The sequence below is a fragment of the Pteropus medius genome, unplaced genomic scaffold (genome assembly GCF_902729225.1).
Source record: "Pteropus medius unplaced genomic scaffold, Ma_sr-lr_union100, whole genome shotgun sequence".
Taxonomy (NCBI): domain Eukaryota; kingdom Metazoa; phylum Chordata; class Mammalia; order Chiroptera; family Pteropodidae; genus Pteropus; species Pteropus medius.
The window spans coordinates 38,947,684-38,971,932 of NW_024351730.1; the positions used below are offsets into that span (position 1 = coordinate 38,947,684).

The 24,249-nt window shown below is 35.6% G+C and overlaps 1 protein-coding gene across 1 annotated transcript in view; it reads right to left on the minus strand.

The window, feature by feature from the left end:
• Positions 1-24,249, minus strand: part of UNC5C (unc-5 netrin receptor C) — a 341,084-nt gene that overhangs the window by 53,170 nt on the left and 263,665 nt on the right. Inside the window, exons 5-7 of the mRNA XM_039845741.1 lie at positions 15,090-15,270; positions 11,545-11,712; positions 8,887-9,051 (exon numbers count right to left, since the gene is read on the minus strand). Coding sequence (XP_039701675.1) covers positions 8,887-9,051; positions 11,545-11,712; positions 15,090-15,270 — 514 coding nt within the window. The remainder of the gene's footprint in view (positions 1-8,886; positions 9,052-11,544; positions 11,713-15,089; positions 15,271-24,249) is intronic.

Genomic DNA, 24,249 nt, shown 5'->3' on the forward strand with positions numbered 1-24,249 from the left:
GAGTTTTGCATTGTCCAGCTCTGGGGGGTCGCATTCACATTTGTGTTGACTGTAGATCTAGATTTTCTGGCTGATGATGGTAAAGTGACTTGAGGAAAAAGAATGACTTTTTCTAACTTTTTCCAGGTCATCCTGCATTCTACAGGTGGGGTTGCCCATAGTTTTTGGCTAATATCCAACTGTTATAAAAAATGAAGCCTATGCCCAAGTATTTTAAAAAGGAAAGAGGGCCTTCCTTGGTTTTATACTGAAGTAAGAAACAATAAGTTATTCTTAAGTACATGGCTCACAACTGCACAATAATATGCCTGAACTAGCCTGGTTGGTGGGTTTATATTTGGGAAATCTCAGGAACCACACCACAAATCATATATAAACTTTCATTCCCCCAGTAAACATCAATTGCTTTGATTTTTTTTCTAGGCTTTAAAAAATCTTCTTTTCCTACCCTATGGATGATAAGCGATAGTCAAAAATGATCATGATTTCATGATTAAATTTTTAAAAAGGTAATACAAATTGCTCTTATGCCACAGATAATATTTTAATAGAAAAAACTATTACGCAAATCTGTTGATGTGAGAATTGTTAGAATTTCTGAGCATCCCTGGACAGGTTTAAATTTCTCAAAACCAGTCTACGCCCTTACTAACTTGCAGCCCCCCAGGATGTTGGAGCTAAAAGAGATCAGTGATTAGAATTTCCTAGAATTTTTGTATCTGCAGACTAAAGAGCAGGGACATAGATTGGTAAAAGGACTTGTTTAATATCACAAAGCTGGTGGAACAGCAAAGACAAGGCCAGATCCCAGCTCTTGTAATTATTGTCTGGGCGTTAATTAGTAGATTTAAATGGAGACAAGGAAATAATAGAAAAGGGCTTGATATGTTCATGGCTTACTTTGCAAATCAATGATTGAATGAGGCGATGCTAATTATTTAGACTAAAATACCTCTCCATTTGAAACATTATCATTGGCATTCATGAAAAAGTTAAAATAATAATGAGATTTTTACCCTTAAATGAAACAAACAGTAACTTTTGTTTTCCAAATAATATCTTTTGTTTCAAATGTTGGGTAAGCAAAGAAGTGCACCATACTTGGGGATATCTACTCTACTGTAACTAGAGAGTTATGCAGAATGATATAATTGTTAATGTATAATCATCGCCTTGTATTTGGCATAAAACCCTACAATAATAAATATTTAAAAGAGAAACATCATTTTCCTCAAATGATACCAACAGGAAAAAAAGGAATAAACATTAATAATTAGAGAGACACTACCCATCAGAAGAAAATCACATTTTAAAGCAATAAACACTGATAACCAGTTGCTTCCACCATCCAATAGCCCACATGAAAAAAGGAATATTTTAAAATGAGATAGGTTGGGGTTCATATGTTGATTCCAGCTCTACCTTAGCGTGGGTGAGCTGTTTCGATTTTATGCCTCAGTTTCTTCCTTTGCAAGACAGAGAGATACTATTAAGGAATTATGAAAAGTTCTGTGTGTAAGGTTATTTTTTTGTAATTTTTGAGTTTTATTAAATTGAACTTGGTCAATTTTGCTTCAGCTTGGCCATGTCTAACACAGTAGATGGGAGTCAGAGGCAATTTATGCCAGGGCCTAAAGTCAGAGCATTGGAGAGAAAGTGAATAAAATTAATATTACATCTGCAACTCCTTTAAAGTAAAATATATGTGATATAGTAATGTTTATGTTGAACAAAGTTTGAGAACCACAGAGCCAGATTTAAGGAACACCTAACAGGAAAGTTCTTCATTTATGTCAATGTCTGGAATTAAAACTCTCTGTCTTTAGATTAGCTATCAAATTCCTAGCCAAAAGGGAGATGGGTGGAATTTTATAAAGTGTTCCTGCTTGCCTTCAAGGTTTATTCATTACATTTCAATATGGGACTGCTTTTATGACCTTAATACATAAATAGATTTTATGATATTGTGAGAATTAAATGAAATAGAGAATAATTCTTATATGGGGGTTAGAATGTAAATTATGAATATAACTCAATTATAGTTTATAAAAGCATTAGGCGTGTTTTATAAAAGTACATGTTTCTAAATCATCATGTCTTGGGTTAATTTTAGTCATATTTTGAAGTATACTTCAGAAGAGCTATCCCCTTTTTAATTATCTTAGCATTAGAATAATCTCCTGGCTGCTCAGTCTTTCTTTTTGCCAGTGACTTTACCCTAAGCCAAAATATGTGATTTTTCTCACCCAGATTACATCTCTTCTAATGCAAATGTTTTTATTAAAAACCTCAAGGGCCATTCAAAATAAGCCTGTCCAGGTTTTGTTTTTTTTCCTTTTAGATCCGTTCTTAGTTCTTATCTAGCAAACCCATCAGGACTGTACTAATGAGGTCAAAGGTCAGATCTGTCAAAGACGCTCAGGCCATTTATTATAATTTATCACTCTCCTAGAGTTTGTTTATTGACAGGAGCTTAGGAATCTCCAAATAAATGAATACATAAATTTTAGGACATGACAACAAAAATTGAAAAGAACACTTGCTTATCACTTGGTTATCTAAATTGCTGTGGTAACTGGAGCCCCAGCCTTTACAGAACGGTCAGCTACTCTCACTAAACTGATCCACAGCTCTGTTTCTGACAGTAACAACCACACTCTCTGAAAATGAAGAGTAGGGAACTTGCCCCTCAGGATGTAAAAGGCTTATCTCCTGACTCACAGTAGATGAAGAATAAATGTCTGAAATAACTCTACAGTTGAGTAACATCAAATCCACAGATCAGCTGCTCAAGTGTTTTTAATGCAGTAGACTATACCTCCATCAACGTTCCTTAAGAAGAATAATGAACTATTAAATCCAAAAGCAATGGCATTATAATCCATGGTAGTAAAGACATCTGATAGAAAAATGACAGAGTCCTGAAGAGGCTGATTTCTAGCATACATCACTATATCTGCTGGATTTTTAGGCAAAAAGAAAACATAATTGAAAGCCCCGGTCCTGCTTTTATGTGATCTTGAAGAGTTCGCATCTTACTGTGGTCATGAAAGGTGGCAGCTTTCCTGAACCCCTAGGAGTTTCCTTTCCATCATAGAAGCTGAAGTCTTTGCATTTGTCCTCTCACACTAATCCACGTGGGGGCTCCATGGGTGTTCAGCGGGTCTCTGTGGGCTACAGTTTTTAACCACATCCCTGCTTTCAAAAGCAGGAAAATGTTTTACCAGAAAGGAAAAAAAAAAAGCAAAAGCAAACCACACTTATTACACCGGAGACAGCAGAGCACTGTGTTGGGCAGCCAGTCCACATACAGAATATTTATTTGCCAGCTGGGACACTACGCATATCAAGGACTATGCAAACACAGCTATGACATCAACTTCTTCCAAACTATAGATAAAAGCACTCACTGTCTGACACTCACAATTATGCATTCCCTATCAAACTGCTGTGTTGACAAGAATTTCACTGGAAACCGACTGGCACCTTCTCAAATGCCTACAGTGATTATAAACACATCATTCTAAAGTCAAGAAATGACTATTTGTAAGGTGAATTATTTCCTCACATTAAATGCCCCTGGGATTCCGGGAGCCCTGGTATGCAGTGTGTCCACATCACAATTTATACACAGAGTTCCGCCATTTCCTCTGTACGTGAGAATTAATGAAAGAGCAGTGTGACATGTAAATGTTTTAATGAGTAGAAAGTGCTAAATTTGCAGACCGCATAACATTTTAATTTCCCAAAGTCAGGAAGTTTACTGATGCAGACACATTCTCAGGCAGTTCTTGTTTGTAAATTGCAATTTTTAATTTGTCTACTGTGGCATAAACCCTCTTCAGCAAGGATTTAATTCTAAATTCATATTGAACTGTTACATATTCCTGTGTGGGACTCCAGTCTTTAAATGGGATTAAAAACTAAAGTCCATAGGAATATCTGCAGTAATGTAATATCTAATTCATAAATATATATAAAGCACCATTTCTGGATAAGTCTTCGGATTGCTATTTTCAAAAGGAAAAAGTAAGCATGGATTCAACCACTATATGCCAACCATGACAAAGTAGATCTTATTACAAATTCATTATAGATATTATAAAAGTTAAAAGTTGTCAGGTCTTGGTAAGAAAATTGTATTTCAACATAAAAGGTAAAGAGATAAATATGCTTATTGGCTTAGCATTTTTGGAGATTGTCTTAAGTGCTTTTTCTTTTTTCTTCTTCTGTAATCTGTTTCTGTGTCTAGTGTCCTTCCTCGCTCCCTCTTTCTCTTTCTCACCAGAGCCATTTCATGTAAATCCTATTTCAAAACTACATGGCAAAACTAGGGGCTACTTTCATATAGTTTTAGAAATGATATAAAAAAATCTAAATACACAATGCAATGAATCTTTACTACACATTTGCTAACATTTAACATTATATTTTTTAAATGTTAAATAATTTTGTAAGTAACCATCAAAATCTTTCAAAATTTTCAGTTGGCATTGAGGAAACATTTGGATTTCTAAGCCATCTTACACGAACAACTAATAGCCTGGTAAATAATTTAGAAAACTTGTGATTAAAAATCCAATGGAAAATTAAACATTCTAAAAACTATAGAGTCTAAGAAAAGCAAAAATCTAAAAACTATGAGCAAACACAATCTCTAATATGTGTTACTTAGGCATAATGGGAAATGGAATTGAATTAAGACTGGCCTAATCAGATAGTCAAAACCATTAATTGGATATTTTAAAATAAAATTTGAATGGTATTGTAAGTTCCACTTCTTAACTTTCAATCTTCCTCTATAATTATGATTTAAGTATGTGTCTCATAAACAGTATAAAACTGGATTTTTTCCCTACAATTTTGAATTTTCTTTAATAGGTAATTTTATTCATTTACATTATTATCCCTGTTATTCGATGATCTCTGTTGTATACCATCTTATTTATTGTTTTCATTTACCACATATTTTCTTTTTTCTATTTTGTTCCTGTTCTGTCCTTAAAAATCTTATTTTGAATTTATACATTCACATTATGTGTGTAGCCAATATTAACATTTTAACTAGAACACTTGAATCAGTAAGGTCTAATGCAAATAGTATTACTGTTCTTTTCCTGAACAATATATGGAAATTAGAAAATCTTAAATTTGATCACATCTTCCCATATTCTGTTACTGCTATCTATAATTTAATTTCATCTTATTTTCAACTGCCTCTTAATTGGTTTCTCTTTTTTAAAAAGAATCCGTTTTTATAGTTTTAGTAGTTTACTGTGAGAGTTTATGAGTAGTAAGCCTTCTCTTTCTTGATTGTCTGAAAATATTTTTAATTTTGCTCTCTTGAGTAATAAATTTTGGATTTTCTCATTTTATCCTTCATGTGTTTTAACCTCCCTTTTATGTAATTACTCACTCTATCTTTTTTCTCTGTATTCTGAGAAGTTTCATGAGCTCTATATTCTATTTTACTAATTTTCTCTTTAACTTTATCTAAAGTTCTCTCTGATCTGATCTGATTTTTGATCATCCATTGGGTTTTATTTTCAATCATCATGTTTACAGTTCTAGACATTCCATTTGATTTCCCCCAAATCTGTCTGCCCTTTTTACAATATTCTATTCTTTCATTTGTACTTATATTCCTTTTAAAAATAGTTTGTCTTTTTACTTTTATTATATAGTCTCATTCAGAATTCTCTGTGAGACTGTTATGATAGTGCTAACTCACCTATTTATTATGTAGCAGATTGTTTCCTTGGGTGATATGAAACTTTATATTATAAGTTCACTTTCAGGAGTAGGCTATCTTTATCATAGACCAATGCACTTGGGTTGTGAAAAAAACTCTAGAGAATAGCTTGCTGTCTGCTTCTGCTGGGATACCAGAAGTTTTACTAATTATGTAAATTACACATCTTCTGTTTTTTGCTCCTCATAGTGTATATTAGACTCCATACCAGAGCTGGGTGTAGGACTAGATTTTATTTAAGTGAAGATTTCATTCTCCTTTACTCTACCATGAATTTCCCTTCCCTAGGTTGGTGGGTAAAATATTTCTAGTTGTTGTTCATGGTGGCCATTTATGAGATCCAGCTTTATTCAGGGTTCTTGCTTTCAACTCTCAGTCTCTGGCTTTTGTAAATCCAGGGCTTTTGCCTCTGTGACAAAACTGAAACCCTAACTTCCAATCTCTACATCCATGTCCAAGGAGGATTTATGTTACACCCTACATGCATAGTGCCCTTCTTGGTTATTCTGGTATTCACTCAGTTACCTCTCTAGATTTTAGTTCCTGCTTCATTTCTGGCACTTGAAGATTTCCCTATCTTTCTCTTGAACTTGATTCATTCCCCGCATCCCTCTCAAACACATTCCATATATGTGTGTATGTCTCTTAGGTTTTAATGTTTAATCCAATATTTCTACATATCTTTAGTCAAAGATATTTGTAATTTTGTAATGAAGGAGGTGGTTAAGGAAGTAATGTACCTGAATATGGTTGTTTTGAACAAGTCTGAATAAGCATTGATAGTAATATTTTCTATATATTTCACATTGTATTGCTTTTAAGTACCAATTTGACTTTTAAATACACTATACTAATTATCTAGGTAACTGAATTCCACTGACATTCATTATGAACTTCGAATTTCTCCTACCTAGCAGTATATCTACTTTTATATCAGAATCATTTGTAGATAATTTCAAGTGGATGCAGTGATTGTATTGCATATCTGGTGCAATGGTGAGTAGGCTAGCTTTATTCTGCGATAATATTGCTGAAGAATTATTAATGTGTTGAAGACATTAATTCTTTTAAAGTAAGTAAACTTTAAGTGATAATTTCTAACCATTAATTGCAATTTTCTGGCTGTCTTTTCTACTCCCATTCTCTTTCTAATATCGACTCGCTCCTCTTGCAGGCATGATACTTTCACTATTAGAAAGCCTCTGTTTTCCAAAATAAAGGTCAAGAGCAACACCATTTCTTTGCAAGACTTTGTCAACAATGTTATGCCATAAATGCCCAGCTTACTGGTAAACAGAAACTATGGCTGACACTGTAAAATATTATAATTACACAGCACAGCAATATCTCTGTGGTTTTTATCACGGAGGAAATCAATAGTACAAACTACAATTCACTGTTGCACTAGAGTAGATATAGGAGGGCAGATGGGAGAGTTTATTGACTTACTAGAGGCCATTACTATAGCAAATCAAAATTGTAAAATAAAATAGTTTTTTAACTGACTGATTTTAATCCAAATATTTGTGTTCCATCTTGCTGCATTGTATTCTTTGTTAAATAGGTTACTTTGGGAATTTTTAAATATGCACAATAGAAGCAGTAGGCATTAAATCACCCAGAGCTGAAATATAATATTGAGAGAAAGAGAGAGAAGGAAAAAGGGAGTGAAGGAGTAAGGAGGTTTGAAGGGAGGGAGGGAGAGAGAAAGAGAGAGTAAGAGAGAGAAATTTCAAATATTGCTACTTTTCGATCACATGAATCAATTTGTCAAACACTAAAAGGAAGAATACTAAATTATAAAAATGTTAAAAGAATAACTTCCATGTATTTTTATTTTAATTCTCACTCAAATTCACGCCTAGAACAAACCCTGTATCTCTGGATATATGGTTAGTAAAACAGCTGTATTCTTTTCATTCTTGCATTTTAGGTACAAACAGTGAGATGCACAGCAGCAGTCCCCAAATCACAATCAGAAGCTGTGCTTTTTACACTCAGCAGCAGCCAGTTCTCAAAAGATGCAACCTATCATAGACAGAAAAATAAAAGGCCTTTGGATTTTTATTCTGTATCAGCAACATAATTACTTATTTGTATTTTAAGTAAGATTTATTTTTAAAGGTCCCTGTGTGTATAAACTCTGCAAAGTAAACAGAATTTCACAAATGGTGAGAATAAAATATTTTCTTCTTATATGACAAAAACAAATGCTTCTACACAAATAAATTTGGTGTCTTGTATTGTGCAAGCAATGGTGATATGTTATAAGAAATGTCAACATTTGGCCGCCATTAGTTAAGATCAAAGACAGTATGTTGTTTGATCTATTCATCTGTATAGGTGTGATTTCAGAACAACTCTTAGTAACTTAATTCATGGTCATGAAGGAGATGGTAGGTTTTGTACAGCTAAGGGCTCTTCAATAAATGGGTAAGAGTTCACAGGTATGAAAACCAAACAACCATTTTGTTAAGAAAACCAAAGGAATAAAGTATGAAAAATGGGGAATATTTAGCTTAAAGCACTCATGATATTCCTGAGCCAATCTTCTACACCTATTTTTAAAACCTATGCTTTTTTTAAAACATTATTTTTTAAAATAAACATTATAATTTCTAACAAAATCCAGCATTTTCAAGTTGTGAAGATGATCCCACTAAACACTTGCTGTAAATTGGTAAATCTACCTGCAGAAATGTTTCCTGTCCTTATGTATGTTATGCACCCCTCTAAACTCCATGGGTACTAGCTTGTTAACAGCAATGAAGCTTACTTTTTTGGAAGTCATGTGACCCTATGAGATGTTTAGGATGTCCTCTTGTGCACTCTAATAAAATCGGGTAGTGGTTCCCTGGTCTGGAAAAAATGACAGCACCTCTAGAAATGACTAAACCACTGTTTCCTCATCGGAATGTAATACTGTGCATGCCATTTGTTATATGGACATAGTTATTATTCCTTCTGGTTCCTGAGAGTTTAGCTTTTTCGATTTGGGGAGAGAACAAAGATATTGGTATATCGTTGTAATTTTTTGTTGTTCAAATAATTTTTAATTTCTAATATTTCCTTCAAGGAAATCCAAACGGTTAAATTTCAGACCTCCTCAGTGTCTGTTCTTTGCTCAGACTTACTCTGCATGCAAAGTCCATCGGTGCAGTTCTTGGATTGTAAGACGAGACCGTCACAGTCCTTGCCGCCGTTCTTGGGGGCTGGCGCCGTGCACTCCCTCCTGCGCCAGTGTGTGCACTCGGTCCCACAAGTAGACCACTTGCTCCAGGAGGTCCACCTGCCATCCACTGCCACAGAAAAAAAACCCAGCATCAGGTCAAAGAGAGAAGAAGTTTCTTTAGGGCATAAGAGCTCAGGTATAAAAACGAAACAAAACAAAACAAAACACAACTGAAGAAAATGTCCCACTAAGGAGGACTACATTCATTTCAACTACTGGAAGTAGAGCATGCTCTGCACACGACTGGGCTCTGTGAACTCTCCTTCTGAGCTGTGTGACTTTTCCTTACTGATAAAGTAGAAGAAGCTTATTGGGACACATAGAAACCAAAGCTGTCACTAGGAGCTACATAAGAATAAATTGTAGTGGTGCCCCTTTTTCTATAAAGGGCAAAATTTGGGGAATTCTTTTTAGATCTAATATTCCTTCATGCACAGTACCATGTGGGCAGCTCAAGTAAATCTATGTGGGAATAATGAGAAGAGGTTAGTAGAGTGAGGAAGAAATCTACCTATCTGCCCACACATCTATCTTTATCTATCTATCTATCTATCTATCTATCTATCTATCTATCTATCTATCTATCTATCTATCTATTGTCATCTATCATCTACCTGTCATCTATCCATCTGTTCATCCATCCGTCCATCCGTCCATCCATTCATCTATCCGTCCATCTATCTAACATCTACCTATCTATTATCTATGTCTTATATACTCTTTTTATTTTATTTTTTCATCCAGGCTGCTTGATTCTGCTGAGATCTTCAATGCCTTCTTGAAAAGACTATATTATTTTCCACTTATTATTTGATGATTCTGTTCCATTATTTTATGGTATATACATTTCTATTTTTATTTTGAAAATATTTTTAGTCACATTACTATTTTTTGTTTTTGTTGTGATTCCGTCATTTAGATTTGACTCACTTTCTTCCTAATTTTTGTGGCTGGCTTGTCAGTAGTGTTAATGATAATGAACTGATATATGTTTATTTTAGAAGGATACAACTTCAATCCCAATTTGAAAAAAAATATATAGTAAATTTCATTAAGGACATATTTTAAAATGTATTCTTTAAAGGTTCTTATATAAACAGAATAAAAATATTGATGAGTTAATTTTTTAAAAAATTTTCCCTGAAATACATAAACAATTATGATTTTCTGGAATTCAATGTAAAACAATAAAAATATCATTTATTGAACATCTAATACACATAGCATTTTATACCTGCACATTTATAGAAATTATATCAATTTTAATAGTCTACTATATGATTTGATATTCAAATTATCATGTAAATATATTATGTAAAGAGATATAAACATGCCCACATGAAAAAAATGATGAAATCATTAATACTTGAATCGTACAGGCACTACAAGCAGCCCCTAGCTATCTGGAGAAAAGGCATTTGCTTTTACCTACCTAGACCATCCCAAAATGTACACACACACACACACACACACACACTTTTATTTCAACTTGAAATGCTCAGTGCATTTTTAATTGTGGAAGTCAACATCAAGAGAAAATATAACAGAATACAAGATAAAATACTGAAATTCTAAGCCTGGCTAAGAATCAAAATGTGTTCCATAAACAAAAGTTCTCAAAGGGTTTAGTGTGGGATATCGTTTTGATATTTGTAAATCAACACAGGAATATAAAATATATATTACATTTTTTCTTTAGTTCATTTCTTCAACCCTAAAGAATAAACCAGACAAAAATTAGGCAAAATAAAAGAAAGTAAGAAGAGTGTGTATCTAATTAATCAAATTGGCAATATAACAACTACCTCAATAAAGTGCACAAAATTTATGGATTATTTAAAAATAATTTTAGCTTAACTTTTCAATTTATTGTACAGTTAGGCATTTTAGTGAGTTTTGGTTTTGATTTTGGTAGATTTTAACTTAGTTTACTTAGGGATAAGAGCTGGTGACAATATGAAATAGCACAGAAATATGTTCAGAGGCAGAGGAATGCAATCTTGGCATAGGTACTACTGCAAATAACTCACAAAATAGGTGACAACATGTACAGATAATAAAGAGCTGACTGCATTGTATTTTCAAAATCCATTAGCTTATGTGTCACAAAGCTTACACTTCCTTTTAATTCATTCCAAATGTTTTATTTGCCCTTGCCCATAAACTGACACCAAATATCAAATATTTCAGTCTAAAACATTTTCTAAATTTCAGTTCCAATTAATTTCTATGGCTCTCTGAAGATCAAGGGTTATTATTCCTAAAATGTATGGCTTTCAATGCTGCTCAAATCCCTTGAATTATAAAATTTGAAATCTTGGATCCACCGTAAGTGTTTAATCTCTTGTTTTATACTATTTTGTATGTTTAGGTAATAAAGTTGAGTGCTCTTTTGGGGGAAAATACTTGATTTCCAAGCAATATAAGCATTGAATGGTATGATGAATTTAAATAATATTTATCACACATTCAGGTCAAAAATAAGGCTTTGTGTGTATCTCTTAAAACGTATTTCTAGAACGGTAGGAGACATTTGGAATGAAAGCACAGGATTATTTACCTGGACATAATGTGGTACAGGCTATTTTCTGCACACTCTGCCCTTCACAGAAGGCACCTCCATTAAGTGGTGCTGGGTTGGTGCAGGTCCTCGTGCGTTTTTGATACCCTCTTCCACAGCGGCTATTACACACAGACCACTCTGTCCAGGTGGACCAGCCACCATTTACTGAAAGGAGGTAAATAATGAAATATGGATTAAATGTATGAGCATGTACACACAGACAGACACACAAACCATACACAACACATAAAAAATTATCTCCCAAGTGATCATAAAAAAATCTAAAATTTCAAATCTAAAGGAGACATTGAACATTATTTCATTCATAGTTTTATTGCAGAGCTGAAGAATCTAAGCAAAGAGATAAATAAAATAAATTACCAACACTTAACTAACCTATTCAGAAAAGTAAATAGGACTGTGCTCTCTTTTTCTTGGCCAGTGTTCTTTAAAAAAAAAAAAAAATACATCCCCTTACCTAGTTAAGCTCCAAAAATTACTTTTGACAGCTTATCTCAAATAACAAGTGTTTATATCCTTATGCCAAGGCTGTAAGTGGATCTGAAACATGAGAACTGAATAAACTCATTTACCCGATTTTTAACAGATGGTTGATTTTTTTTTTTTTTAGCATATATAAACTTTATAACCTTTTAAGGATTTGTAGTTAGTTTTATTAACTAACCATTGAATCTGGTTAAAAAATAAAGTCTTATATTGCTGGATTTTTAACTAATTGAGTAGCTATTTGATTGATTTTGCAATTAGTTGATGTCATTGAAATGGATACCTATTTTGTGTATAAAGGCTAATTACAGTGTTTGATGGTGATGTTAGTATAGGTGAGATGATAAAATCTACACTCTAACATTGTGTTCATTATTTACTCATGGAAATCTCACTCTAGAAAATACTCTGATATATTTTAATACTCCAGTAATGTAAGTGTATGAAACTATTGTAATTAAGCAATTTCTAACAAAATTTGATAGTAGTTAAGACTTGACGCAACTAGTATATGCATACGCCTCCTGATACAGTAAAAAGTGTTAGCCATTCAAGTAACACAAACTTTTTATGTGCACAACATATGCCCACATCCCCTTTTCTAGAAACCTGTGCAATAGGGAATAATCATGAATGTGTTATATATACAGACTAAGACGAGTATTTTCACAGTAGTTATTTTTTATATAGAAATAAATAATTGAAAATATAATGTTCAGAAATAGGAAAATGGTAGAGTGAACCATGTATTTCATGTGATTGACTTCTAAGCAGCCATTAAAAATGATGTTGAAGAAGTATATTTAATAATAGGTGAATATTCCAACATTATGTTTTAAGTAAAAAAAAATGGATTTATATTCTTTATTTCAAAATCCTATCTATGCATAGAAAATAGTAGTATATATATCACTCTTTTTAAAACTATCTCTGACAAGTTGGGAAGGTTATAGGTATTTTCTTTTTTCACCATTTCTGTGCTTCTCAAATTTTCTGTATTAGATATATATTTGCATTCTAAAAACAACAATAACAAAAATAAATATATACAACTGACTCAAAAATTAAATACTGGTTAGATGTATATGTTTTTCTGTGGACTTCTGGTAAGCCCAATCTGTGAACTTTGGACAACTTATTTTATGAGGCCATGAAAAGGACAAGCAGATGGCTAGGTAGAGTCTCAGTTAGTCTTCCAAAAAGCAACTTAACCTGTTCAATTTGACAAAACTCCGAATGTTGTGAAATTGTCAATATAAATTACTTACTAGCATATCGGCAAGCAAATATTTGGAGTTACAGCATACATGTTTTGTTCTACTAGGATTTTAATGAGAAATGAATAATCATAAACTTTTAAAGAAAAAAGGTTTTTGAAGATCCTAGGCTTATTCCCTCATTTTATGAAGAAGGTGGCAAGGGCCCTGAGCATCCTGGTTAAATGACCAATTGAAGGTCAGTTACTGGTAGAACTAGTCCTGGAACACAAGTCTCCAGACCCCTGGTCCGATGTTGTTTTTTGAAATTAAAATACTTGCTACTTATGTTTGATCCTTCCTGAAGACAATGTTTGGCTTGTAATTATTGATTTCTTGTGACTTTTTATTGTAATTATTGGATATGGAAAGTTTGCTATACATAAGAAAGGAGATTTGCCTGTGTATTAAACATCTACATAACAAATCTATACAGAGTCTGCCTTCATTAGTTATTTATAATTGGTAATATGCTGTAATGTGTCTCATTTCTCTTTTGTATTTTCAATGCTGTTAAGTCATCAGTTTAGAAAAAGACAAAAAGTAGGAAACATTTCATTGTGACTTAAGAAAGGCAACATAGTCAGTATCTGTCTAGGAAATTAAACCTCAAAGTATTCAGAGGACTAAGAACATATAGCATGCATCTCTCCTGCAATGAAAATAACAGTTTTAAAGCATCACTACAGTCAGCCTTTGGAAATGCACAGTGGTTTCTGTTCTCATAACTCCTACCACATGAAGACACATCTATCCGAATAGTATTACCTGCTGCAAGTCACTACCATGAGCCAGATACTTGCTAGTGATTGTCACTCCTTCAGCCATCCAGATGCTAAGGCCTTGAAGTATATTTAACACTGAAACAGCCATTAAAATTTTCTTTGCATTCTAAAAGCCATATCATTCTGTAGGTGGCATAACCTCAAAATCCTTCCCAGGGTTGCTCAGTTTCCTCTGAGATAATAACTCATCAAGGATATGAAGACCTACTATGTGTCTAAACTGTGAGAAATACATAAATGTACAGAGCTATCTCTTAATCCATAAAGGGACTTAAAAATTAAGCTGGGGACATGGAACCCCTCCTGAAATGGCTAAAAATCCACTGAGTTCTAAACCATACTGGGGCATAAAACATTATATGCCAAAGCAAAATTAAGTGAGAAATTGTTTACTAGTTCCGAAGAGATGATAGGCTTGGAGATGAGATAGATTAGAAAGGGCCAGAGAGTTGGAGGGCAGATTCCTAAAGAAGTCATTATGTTAAACCTTGCTACATGGTTAGGATTAGGGCCACTTGGGAGTGGCAGTGCTTGTCTTCACTCTGAATGCCTCTGATGGAGTGTGTAAAGAAAGGTCTAGGAAGTTGAAGTTGATCTGATGTATTTGGGGAACATGTAAGCTCCAGTTTACCTAAGGATTTGCAATCACTGGACTGAACCAAGGCCCACAGAAGTAGTAGCAGGCTGCTTTAAGCATCTTCATCTCCAAACTCCCTTTAGATCTCAGTGGTCCAGGATATGGAAAGGGGAAGACTTAGGGAAGCAGAACCATCTACTGACACTTAGGTAGATTCCTTTCACTTCCCTATGAATTGACTGACAAAGGGCTAGGAATATCCAAGTCTAGTCTTTATATGAGTAATAGGGAAGCAGTGAGAAGCTGGAAGAGAGAAGCAATGGGGATTGAAAGGGGACCTCTTGTTTGGTATTTTAAAATTAAAAAGAGAAACTGCAGTTTGACATGAACTAAACTAAGCCCCCAAATCTCACTCACCATAGACGATGACAGTTGCTGTTGTACTTTTCCTCTTGGCAACAATGTTTTTGGCAACACAAGTATAGTTTGCGGTATCTGAGAGGCGGGCCTGCTTAATGATGAGGTTGTGATCAATAGTAATATAAAAATTCCGATCTTCAACGGGATCAATTATGTCTTCATTTTTCAACCATTCCACCTAAAGATGCACAAGAGAAATAGATATTCACCAGTATGGATCCCTTAATGGCTGGTTGTCTAACTTGGGTTTTGCAATATGCATAACATTGCTCCATGCTATGAACTTCTGCAAACTGGGAGGAAGTAACTTTCTGAGGTCATATGAAGTATCACTTACCTGCCAAACATGCTGATTCTATCTGTACTATGCTATTCTCAAATGTCAATGAACCCATTGGGAAATACAGTGTTCAAATTGTTTTCACTTTGCCCTGTAGGCAGGAACAGGGAATGTGCACTGCCAAGTTCAGAACCCAAGCAAGAATAATAGGCTAAACATTTCAAACGGAACTCAAACCTTTTGTTATTTGATTTGTTTACTCTTCACAATTTACCTGCTGCTTTTCAGTAAAGAGTATAAGAACTATTTAAAAAGCTCAAAAGGCATCTCACACATCATGTAGCTCTAATAAAACAACATTTAAATGATTTACATGTAGCCTTGCTGAAACATATGGATTAAATTTCCCTGAAAATGCACTTACTTTAAAATGTAGTAAACACATATTTGGAGATGCAACTAAGCTAAAATACTTGGCAGAAAAAAAGGTTTTCTACCAACTCTCAATACAACCCAAATAGTACATAAGTCATACTCAAATCTCTCCTTTTGTATATCACTAGCATTAAATCTTTAGCTAGTGGTTTTCTTCCGGGGAACCTGACCTTAAACTACTTTTTTTCTATGTAAATAATATCAATTTAGAAATAGCAATGTGATCCCTACAGAATGAAAGGAAGGAAGATATAGCTGTATAAGCTGTCTTTATGAGGAAGGATAAACTATTTCTTGTTCTGTATCTCTTCTTATTTTTATTTCTGCACAGTTTTTTGTCTTTTCCATAAAGCAAAACAACATTGATATTTACCACACTTAAACTTTTCTTTTGCATTAGTGTGGATGTGGATACAGGTAACCTTTAGTGGTAGGGAGTCAATAGTGTTGCCATTTTCAAAATCTTAAGGAGCTTCTCTGGCACCACAAGAGGTCTGGAAATTAATCTCGAAATCTGTCAGTGGGCTTGACTTTGCACAGCTCTAAATTAAATCTAATGCAAGGACTCTAAAATAATACTTCTCTAATCCATATGAGAGGCCACAATTTAAAGAGAAAAACAGAAACCAACGACAATCCTGAAATCAATGTATGAGGAAGTAGATAAGAGAAACTATTTGTAATAATGCAAATTTTGAAATAGGTAACCATTCTTGGTATTTACACTAATGGAAATAAGAAAGAGAATGGAATCCATCTAAAACAGTGGCGTTTTAAAGCAAGCATTATGTTTTTAAATACAGACAGCACATTCAATCAGAGCCATGCTCGGTATATTTCATCAGATACGCATACCCACTTGACCTTGATTTTCTCAAAACAAGGCCCTATGTGTGTGGTAATATGATCCTGCTAGACATGCACGAGGGAAGGTAGTAAAACTCAGACTGTCAGACATCTACTTGATAGTAATGGAAAGCTCATACTAATCTATATTTTTTAATCTAATCTTTACTTAGGTTACCTATACCATTCTAAAGAAAGCTTTCTCTTTAAAGAGAAAGGCACTGTCGGGTTCCTCTGAGCTGGTCTTGGTCTCTTCCAATTGTACGTGTGCGTGTGTGTGTGTGCGTGTGTTTTCTCTGTGTGCTTTTCTTTCGAGGACCCATATCTGCTACTTTTCTTTGAAAGGTGGCCCTCAGGCTCTGGACTCTTTTCCTGGAAGTGCCTAGGGGTTCACAGCCTCCCCTACAGCGTCCCCCTTTGCATTGTCTCACAGGGTGTATAAGAATCTGAACTGTTACTGTCCAGAGTTCCCTGCAAGGATTAGGCTGAAGCTGCCTCCTTGAGATTTAGCCTGAATTCACACTCTTTCCAGACTTCTATTTTCCTCTCCTGCTTGCTCCACCCACTTTTGAGTCTCTCCTGTGAACTCATTCATAAAAATCCACTTGGATTCAAACTTTGGCTTTATGATTTACCTCTGGAGAGTCTGCCCTAACTCGTGACTGTTCAAAACCAGGGTTTCTTCTATGTATGTAATATCCGTTAATAACAGTATGGTTAGCCTGATCATAAATGATGTAAAGAGATCCCAAAGGATATTGCAAATGACTTGTTTATATGAAGAGTATATTACATATAAGAAAGAGAGCAATAGGAACAGTTGACAAAAGATTTAAAAAGACTTACATGATTACTGGGTATATGGTCTTCACTTTCTTATACATGACTTAGCATTTCCTTGGGTGTCTCTCACCAACCTTGGAGCTTCGAGGGCCCCTGAGGAGCTCCAGTGTTGGGGAGGCCCATGGGCTCTGCGGGGTGGGGGGTGTACCAATCTCCACCCCAAACTTTAGCTTTATCCAGAGAAACTCCTATTTGGTCTGTTTTCCACACTGGGCTCACTTTTTTGCCTTTGTTTGAAGGAACCAAGGGTTCTACCAGATGTAGAAATGAAGAAGGACTTCTCTGACTTCTAGCAAGCCTCCGCTCCCCAGTTCCCTACTCCCAGGCATGCCACAACATCCTGTTTGTATTCCACAACGCTCTGCTTCGAGACCATCATCTGCACCAGAAGCTCAGGTCCAGATGGCAGGTCATCGCTCCCTCCTGTACTAGAAAGAATTCTCATCCTGCTTTTGTATCTCCGTCACCCATCCTCCAAAAGTCTCAAAACCTTTCTACACTGCCTTGGAATACAGCAGCAAAATCCTCTAAAATTTCTATGTCTTTTTAGATTTTTTTTTTCACTTTTCTCTCACTAAAACCTAGCTCTTTGTGATGCTCCTGTTTCTTCTGGAATCTCCTCAAATGGGAGATATTTGATTTCCAAAATCTAACCACTGGGCGTGGGAGTCTAGTAAGTGTTCTCCTTGTTTTGCATTGTCTGTTCCATTTTCTCTCTTTCATTTAAAGAAATTTGCTTTAAATCTCATGCCATCGTATTTTGTCATCCAATTCTTATATTTTTTGTAATCATCTACAGACCTCTGAGCTCACAGTCATTTCATCCACCACATAATTTTGGATGATTTTATAATCAAAAGATGACACTCAACATCTTGGCTCCTCAGTTCCATAAACTTCCTTCCTACAATGATCTTGGCCTCTAATTATGCAAAGGCCAGAAAACCTCTGGTCTCACTCACACTCATAGCTCTAGGCCAGAGGCTACACTGCAAAAGAACTTGGAGAACTTTTATAATATATCGATTCTAAATCCAACCCAGAGAAACTCTGATTCACTGGTCCAGACTGGTCTAGCATCAATATTTTCTACACTCCTCAAGGGGCTGTGGTTTACTGCTAGGACCGAGAAATACCACTCCAGACTATTGTCTTTTAAATGAGATCCTTGGACCAAGAACATCTATGTCACCTGGAAACACCACAGACATGCAGAATCTCAGGCTCTGCCACCTAGATTTACTGATTCGAAGTGTGCATCATAATGTGCACATTAAAGTTTTAGCAGCACTGGCCTGCCTCTTGTCTTTACCATTAATTGTATCCTCTCCATAAACTCAGTTTCAATCATCCCGTCTTTTACCATTTTCTTTCCTGCTCATTCTCTCTATTTCAACAAACATGCAACAGGACCCATAACCTATTGAATTTACCAACTTTATCTCTCATCCTCTCATGTTCTCTCTTCCTTTTTACCAAGTGTAAATCCCAATGTTTGACTTTATCTACAGTCCCTTGCATTGTACCCTCAACCCTCTCATCCTTCTCTCACTTCAGGGTGATCTTCCCCTATACCACCTTTGAATCCTTGCACTGGAACAGCCATATTTAGTGGGGTCATCTTAAATTCATGACAGAACTCAACTTGGCCATTAATTATGCTCAAAAATCACACCATATTTTTTATTGTTTGTTCATTGCCCCACACTCCTAGACAGCTATTTCATACTTTCTCCTCTCTCCTTAGGTACTACCTCACTCCCTAGCTTCACTTTCAGCTGATGATCAAGATTTCTACATTTCTGAGAGAACTGACAATTACGAGACAACTTCCCAAGCTCTTGCGATGTGCCTACCCATGCCTGTTCTGTACCCTCTGTCTTGTTACTGGGTCAGCTCTCTGTGCTCCTCTCTGTCACCTTGCATTTGTGCTCTACATCCTATTTCTTTTCTCTTATTCAAGGGTGAGTCCCAGCAATTCGCTCTCTCTTAAATCATTCATTTTCTCTCTCCACTGAATCATTTCCATCAGACATGTAGTTATTTTTTACAACTTAAAACAGAATCCCATACCACTCATTTCTGCCTCTAGTCACCCTCAGATTTCTCTGCTCACCTCACAAAACATCTTGGAATTGTTGTTTATATTCTCTTTACAATTCCTCTCCTCGTCATCTTTACTGAACTTATACTAATCTGCCTCCACCTGCACCATTTCCCCAGAATGGCTCTTTTCAAAGTCACCAATTACTTTCACTCTGTTAGATGTGCTGGTGAGGTTTCAATGCTCTCCTGACTTGACCCAGCAGCACTGTTTGACCCAGTTGGTCTCTCCTGCTTCCTCACTTGCTTTATTTGGACACAGCACTTTCCTGGTTTTTTGTCCTCTCTTACCCAATCCCCCATGACTTCCTTGGGCTGAGGTCTGTAACCCTCAAACTGGTAGCTCAAACTTTGGAACTCTTCTTTTTTCTATTTTCTATCCACATTCACGTTCTTGATTAGCTCATCCAGTCTCATGCAGATGACTCCTTAATTTATCTCCAGTCCAGACACTGCCCCTGAACTCCAGACTCATATATTCAATTGCCTTCTTGTAACTCTACTCAGTTGTCTAATAACAACCTCCTGAACTGCCCTTCCAAACTTGCTCCTCCCACAGCCTTACCCATCTCAGTTAATGCCCTTCATCCTTCTACTTAGACAAAAACCTCTATTTTGGCCTGAACTCTTCTCTTCCTCTTCCCTTGTCCATTTAACGTCAGAGCAGCACATTGAAATTTCATCCTCTCACTACCACCCGCTTCTTGGTTCAAGTCCCCAACATTTCTTTCCTGGATTATTGCAATCTCGTGGATTGTTCATGTCCTGATAAATCTTCTGGATTATTCATCTCCTTCATCATTTACCTTCTGCTTTCCCCCTTGGCCCTCAACAGGCTACTCTCAACACAGCAGTTAGGGTGATCTTTATCTCTAAATCAGATCACGCTACACCACATCTCCAATCCTCCAGTGGCTCCCTATTTCACTAAATGTAAAGCTAAAGTCCTTACAAGGACCCACATCGCCGTGACCCTTGCCTTCTCTGAGATCACTTCTTTTACATTTATGTGCTGCTTAACGACCAGGATACAGTCTGATAAATGTTTTGTATACATCATAGAGTGCACTTACACAAACCTAGATGGTCTAGCCTACTACACACCTAGGCTGTATGGTATAACCTATTGCTCCTGGGCCACAAATTTGTATAGCATATACAAAATGCTTTGTATAGTTACTGCATAAAACAATAAGATTAAATGAAGCATAAGAAAAAATGATGTAAGCAAGAGACGTGATAAACAGGAGATGTATGAAGCTGTTGCTGGTATAACATGGCATATTGTTTTACAGCAAACTTTTTTTTTAATAAGTAGGAAGAGGACACTAAAATAATGTTAAAAGTATAGTATAGTAAATACATAAACCAGTAACATAATTTTCTATTATCATTATCAAGTATCACATACTGCACATAATTGTATGTGCTCTACTTTTATATGACTGACAGCTCAGTAGGTTTGTTTATACCAGGATCACCACAAACATGTGACTAATGCATTGGGCTACAATGTTATGATGGCTATGATGTCACTAAGTGATAAGAATTTTTCAGCTCCATTATAATCTTATGGGACCACTGTTGTATATGTGGTCTGTGGGTGACCTAAATGCTGTTATGTGGCATATGACTACACTCTCTCCCTGTCTCTCCTCACTTTAGCATGCCGGCTCTTTTGCTGGTCCTTATGCACATCAGGGGTACTCCTGTCTTGGGAGTTTTGAGTCTGCTGGTGCACCCTCCTGGAGTGATCTTTTCCCAGATATCTGCATAGTTTGCTCCATTCCCTCCTTTAGGTCTTTTTTAAGATATCACCTCAGTGAGTCACTTCCTGATCAGCCTTTAAAACTGCAACATCTCCCTCTGCCTATGTGCCCAATTTCTCACCTTCTTTTTCTTTATTTTCTCCACAGCCATTTTCACCATTGCATACGGTCTATAGTTTACTTATTATGTTTTTAGTTATTAATTGTCTCCTCCACCAGAATGTAAGCTCCACAGCTTTTTTTTTTTCTTTTTGATCATTGTTACATTTGTGTGGCCTGGAATTGGCAAATAGCAGCTGTTTAATTAGAATTCACTGAATGTGTAAACAATATCATGATGTGGTGGAATCAAGTTTATTGTACACATACATTTTTAGGTTTCTATAAAGTTGGTGCTTTCACTGTCAAAATTAATATTAAATACATTTAGTAAGACTATTTTAAATAGCCCTTCTCATTAAGTTCTGTTGGAGATTAAGAACACAAATCCCCACTGCCTAAGGAAAAATCCTACAGAGTTGGCCTGGATTCTGAATGGACTAATTAGAGAAATCATGAGATACATGAGGGCCTCTAGAATTATGCTGGGGATCCCCAATGTTTAACTGCCACTTATGAGTCTAAAGTGTCCTGTGTCCAGTATGTTTTTAGCTCAGGCATCTTTGAAAGTGGCACACCCCTCTAGCTCACAATATACCTATATATTTGCTAGGAAATTTTTAAAAAGGTGTTTGAGTAATTATTACAGGCTTTCATCTAGTAAACACAGAATCTAGATGATCATAGTAACCTGAGCCTAAGACACAGCTTCCCAAGAATTTTAATTTTTAACAAAGAGTTAGATATCTTGTGATTGAAATTATATTCCACAAACACTGAATATCTATTATGTGCAGGCACTGTGTTAAGTGCTGAAGGATAGAGACAAATCAGATAAGTGTTTGCTTGTGGAGCTCTCTGGAAAAGAAGACAAACCTATAGACAAGTAAATGCAATGTGACAGAGAAACCATAAACATACATGCGGGATGAAGGTAAACTAAGGTTCAAACAGTGTGAAGAGAGGACATTTGAGGAGGAAATGTCTGAAGTAGTTTCTGAAGAGTAGAATTAAGTTTATTGGGAAGGCAAAGAAGGAAAGTGGAGGATGAAGAGGACATTCGAGGAAGAGTAGGTAGATTCTCCTACACGGACTTGGGGCCCCTCTTGGGGAGTCTGAGTCTAACTGGATAGTTAGGTATAAACTATTGTCCAGTTATACCTAACTGTCCAGTTAGGTATAAACTATTGTCCAAGGAAAGAGAGTGGAGTAAGGATGGAGAAACCGCTTTCAGGAGATCATCCGGGGACTCCAGTGCTATTCTCTGGCCTTTACCTGTAGTCGCTGCAATCCAGTGAAGGATTTAAAATGAAGAAGCATAATGATACTTTGCTTTAAGAAAGGTTTTTATAGGGGACAGTGTGGATTAGAAAGGAAGCACAGGGGAAGCTAGAGACCAGTTAGAGGCTCTTGCCACAATCCTGGTGAAACCACAAAGAGAGAATTAAGGAAGTAGCAATGGGATTGGGGAGAAAATAATGGATCCAGAAAATAATTGGAAAGGACCAAGGATAGGGAGGAAGAGTCGACTGTATGTGGAAAGGAGGATGCAAGAAGAACCAGTCTCCAGTTTCTGGCTTGGATACCTAAATGTGGATCAAAGATAAAGGAAGAAGAAAAGATTTGAGGGCAGAAAAGATAATAATGAGTCCAGATTTGGTTGATCTCACAAGGAATGCAGCTAGCACAACATGATTTTGAGGACTCAATTTCTCAAAATTCCCATTATTTCTATAAATGAAGTGATTTTTCTCTCTGAAAGTTTTGAAATACCAAAACAACAGCAAAAACAAACAAACAAACAAACAAACAAAAAAACCCGTGATGAATTCTGCTTCTCTTAGATCGGGTCTATCTAGCACTATGAACTGAACATGGAGATTGATAGGAAAAAAAACCCACACATTTTTCCTTTTATTTTAGACAAAAATGATAAAGTGTCAACTGAAAATTTAGGAGAGGATATATGGAAGGGACAACAATGTGTGAGAATAATTCTGTTTATCATGTAAGGGATTGTCGAAACCAGCAAAAGTAATCTATATAAGAGCTTTGAAAATATGTCCTTTTATTGAAAAACATATCATTTTCATGCGGTGACTCCAGAACCCAACACCACTAGATAAAGTGACACTCTTCCATTTGAAGGAATTAAACAGTAAGTCTCCTTACTTAAACTCTATGTAAAATCCCAAGAAATAATATATCATTAGTTGTGCTAGATTTTTATTGTAATGAATAGTAAGTAATTAATTATTCTTTCAATGCTATTTATTTGTAAGGTAATCTTGGTTAATCAGGGGTCAGGGACTCAGTCTGGCCTCTGGATCCTGTTCATATTTTGGTCACTTCAATGCTTCGTGTTGAGTTCATCCTGAGACTTTGCTTCCTCTCATCCCTCACATTTAGCAAACCATCTGATTTATATATGGGAGAAGTCTTTCTGAGTTAGATGTTATTTTTAGCTATGTATAAAACATTCAAGAAGAGAGAAAAATAGGTTGAAGTTCAGAAAACAATAAAAGGCTTCGCACATAAACCATAATTCGTTGTCAGGGTTGCAATGAAGCAAAGTACCATTTCTGTCCTTGTGTCTCAGTAACTGCAGTCTTTTCAATAAGTTGTGGGGCATATTTGAAGTAATTGACTCAAGTTACATGGAATTTTATTAAGAGGTAATAAAAATAGTTACAAGGCGATTTCAGGATGTCCTACTTGCATATTCTGTTGTTATGTTTGGTGTTGATGAATACCATTGTGTGCAACTGAGAATCTTACTTTA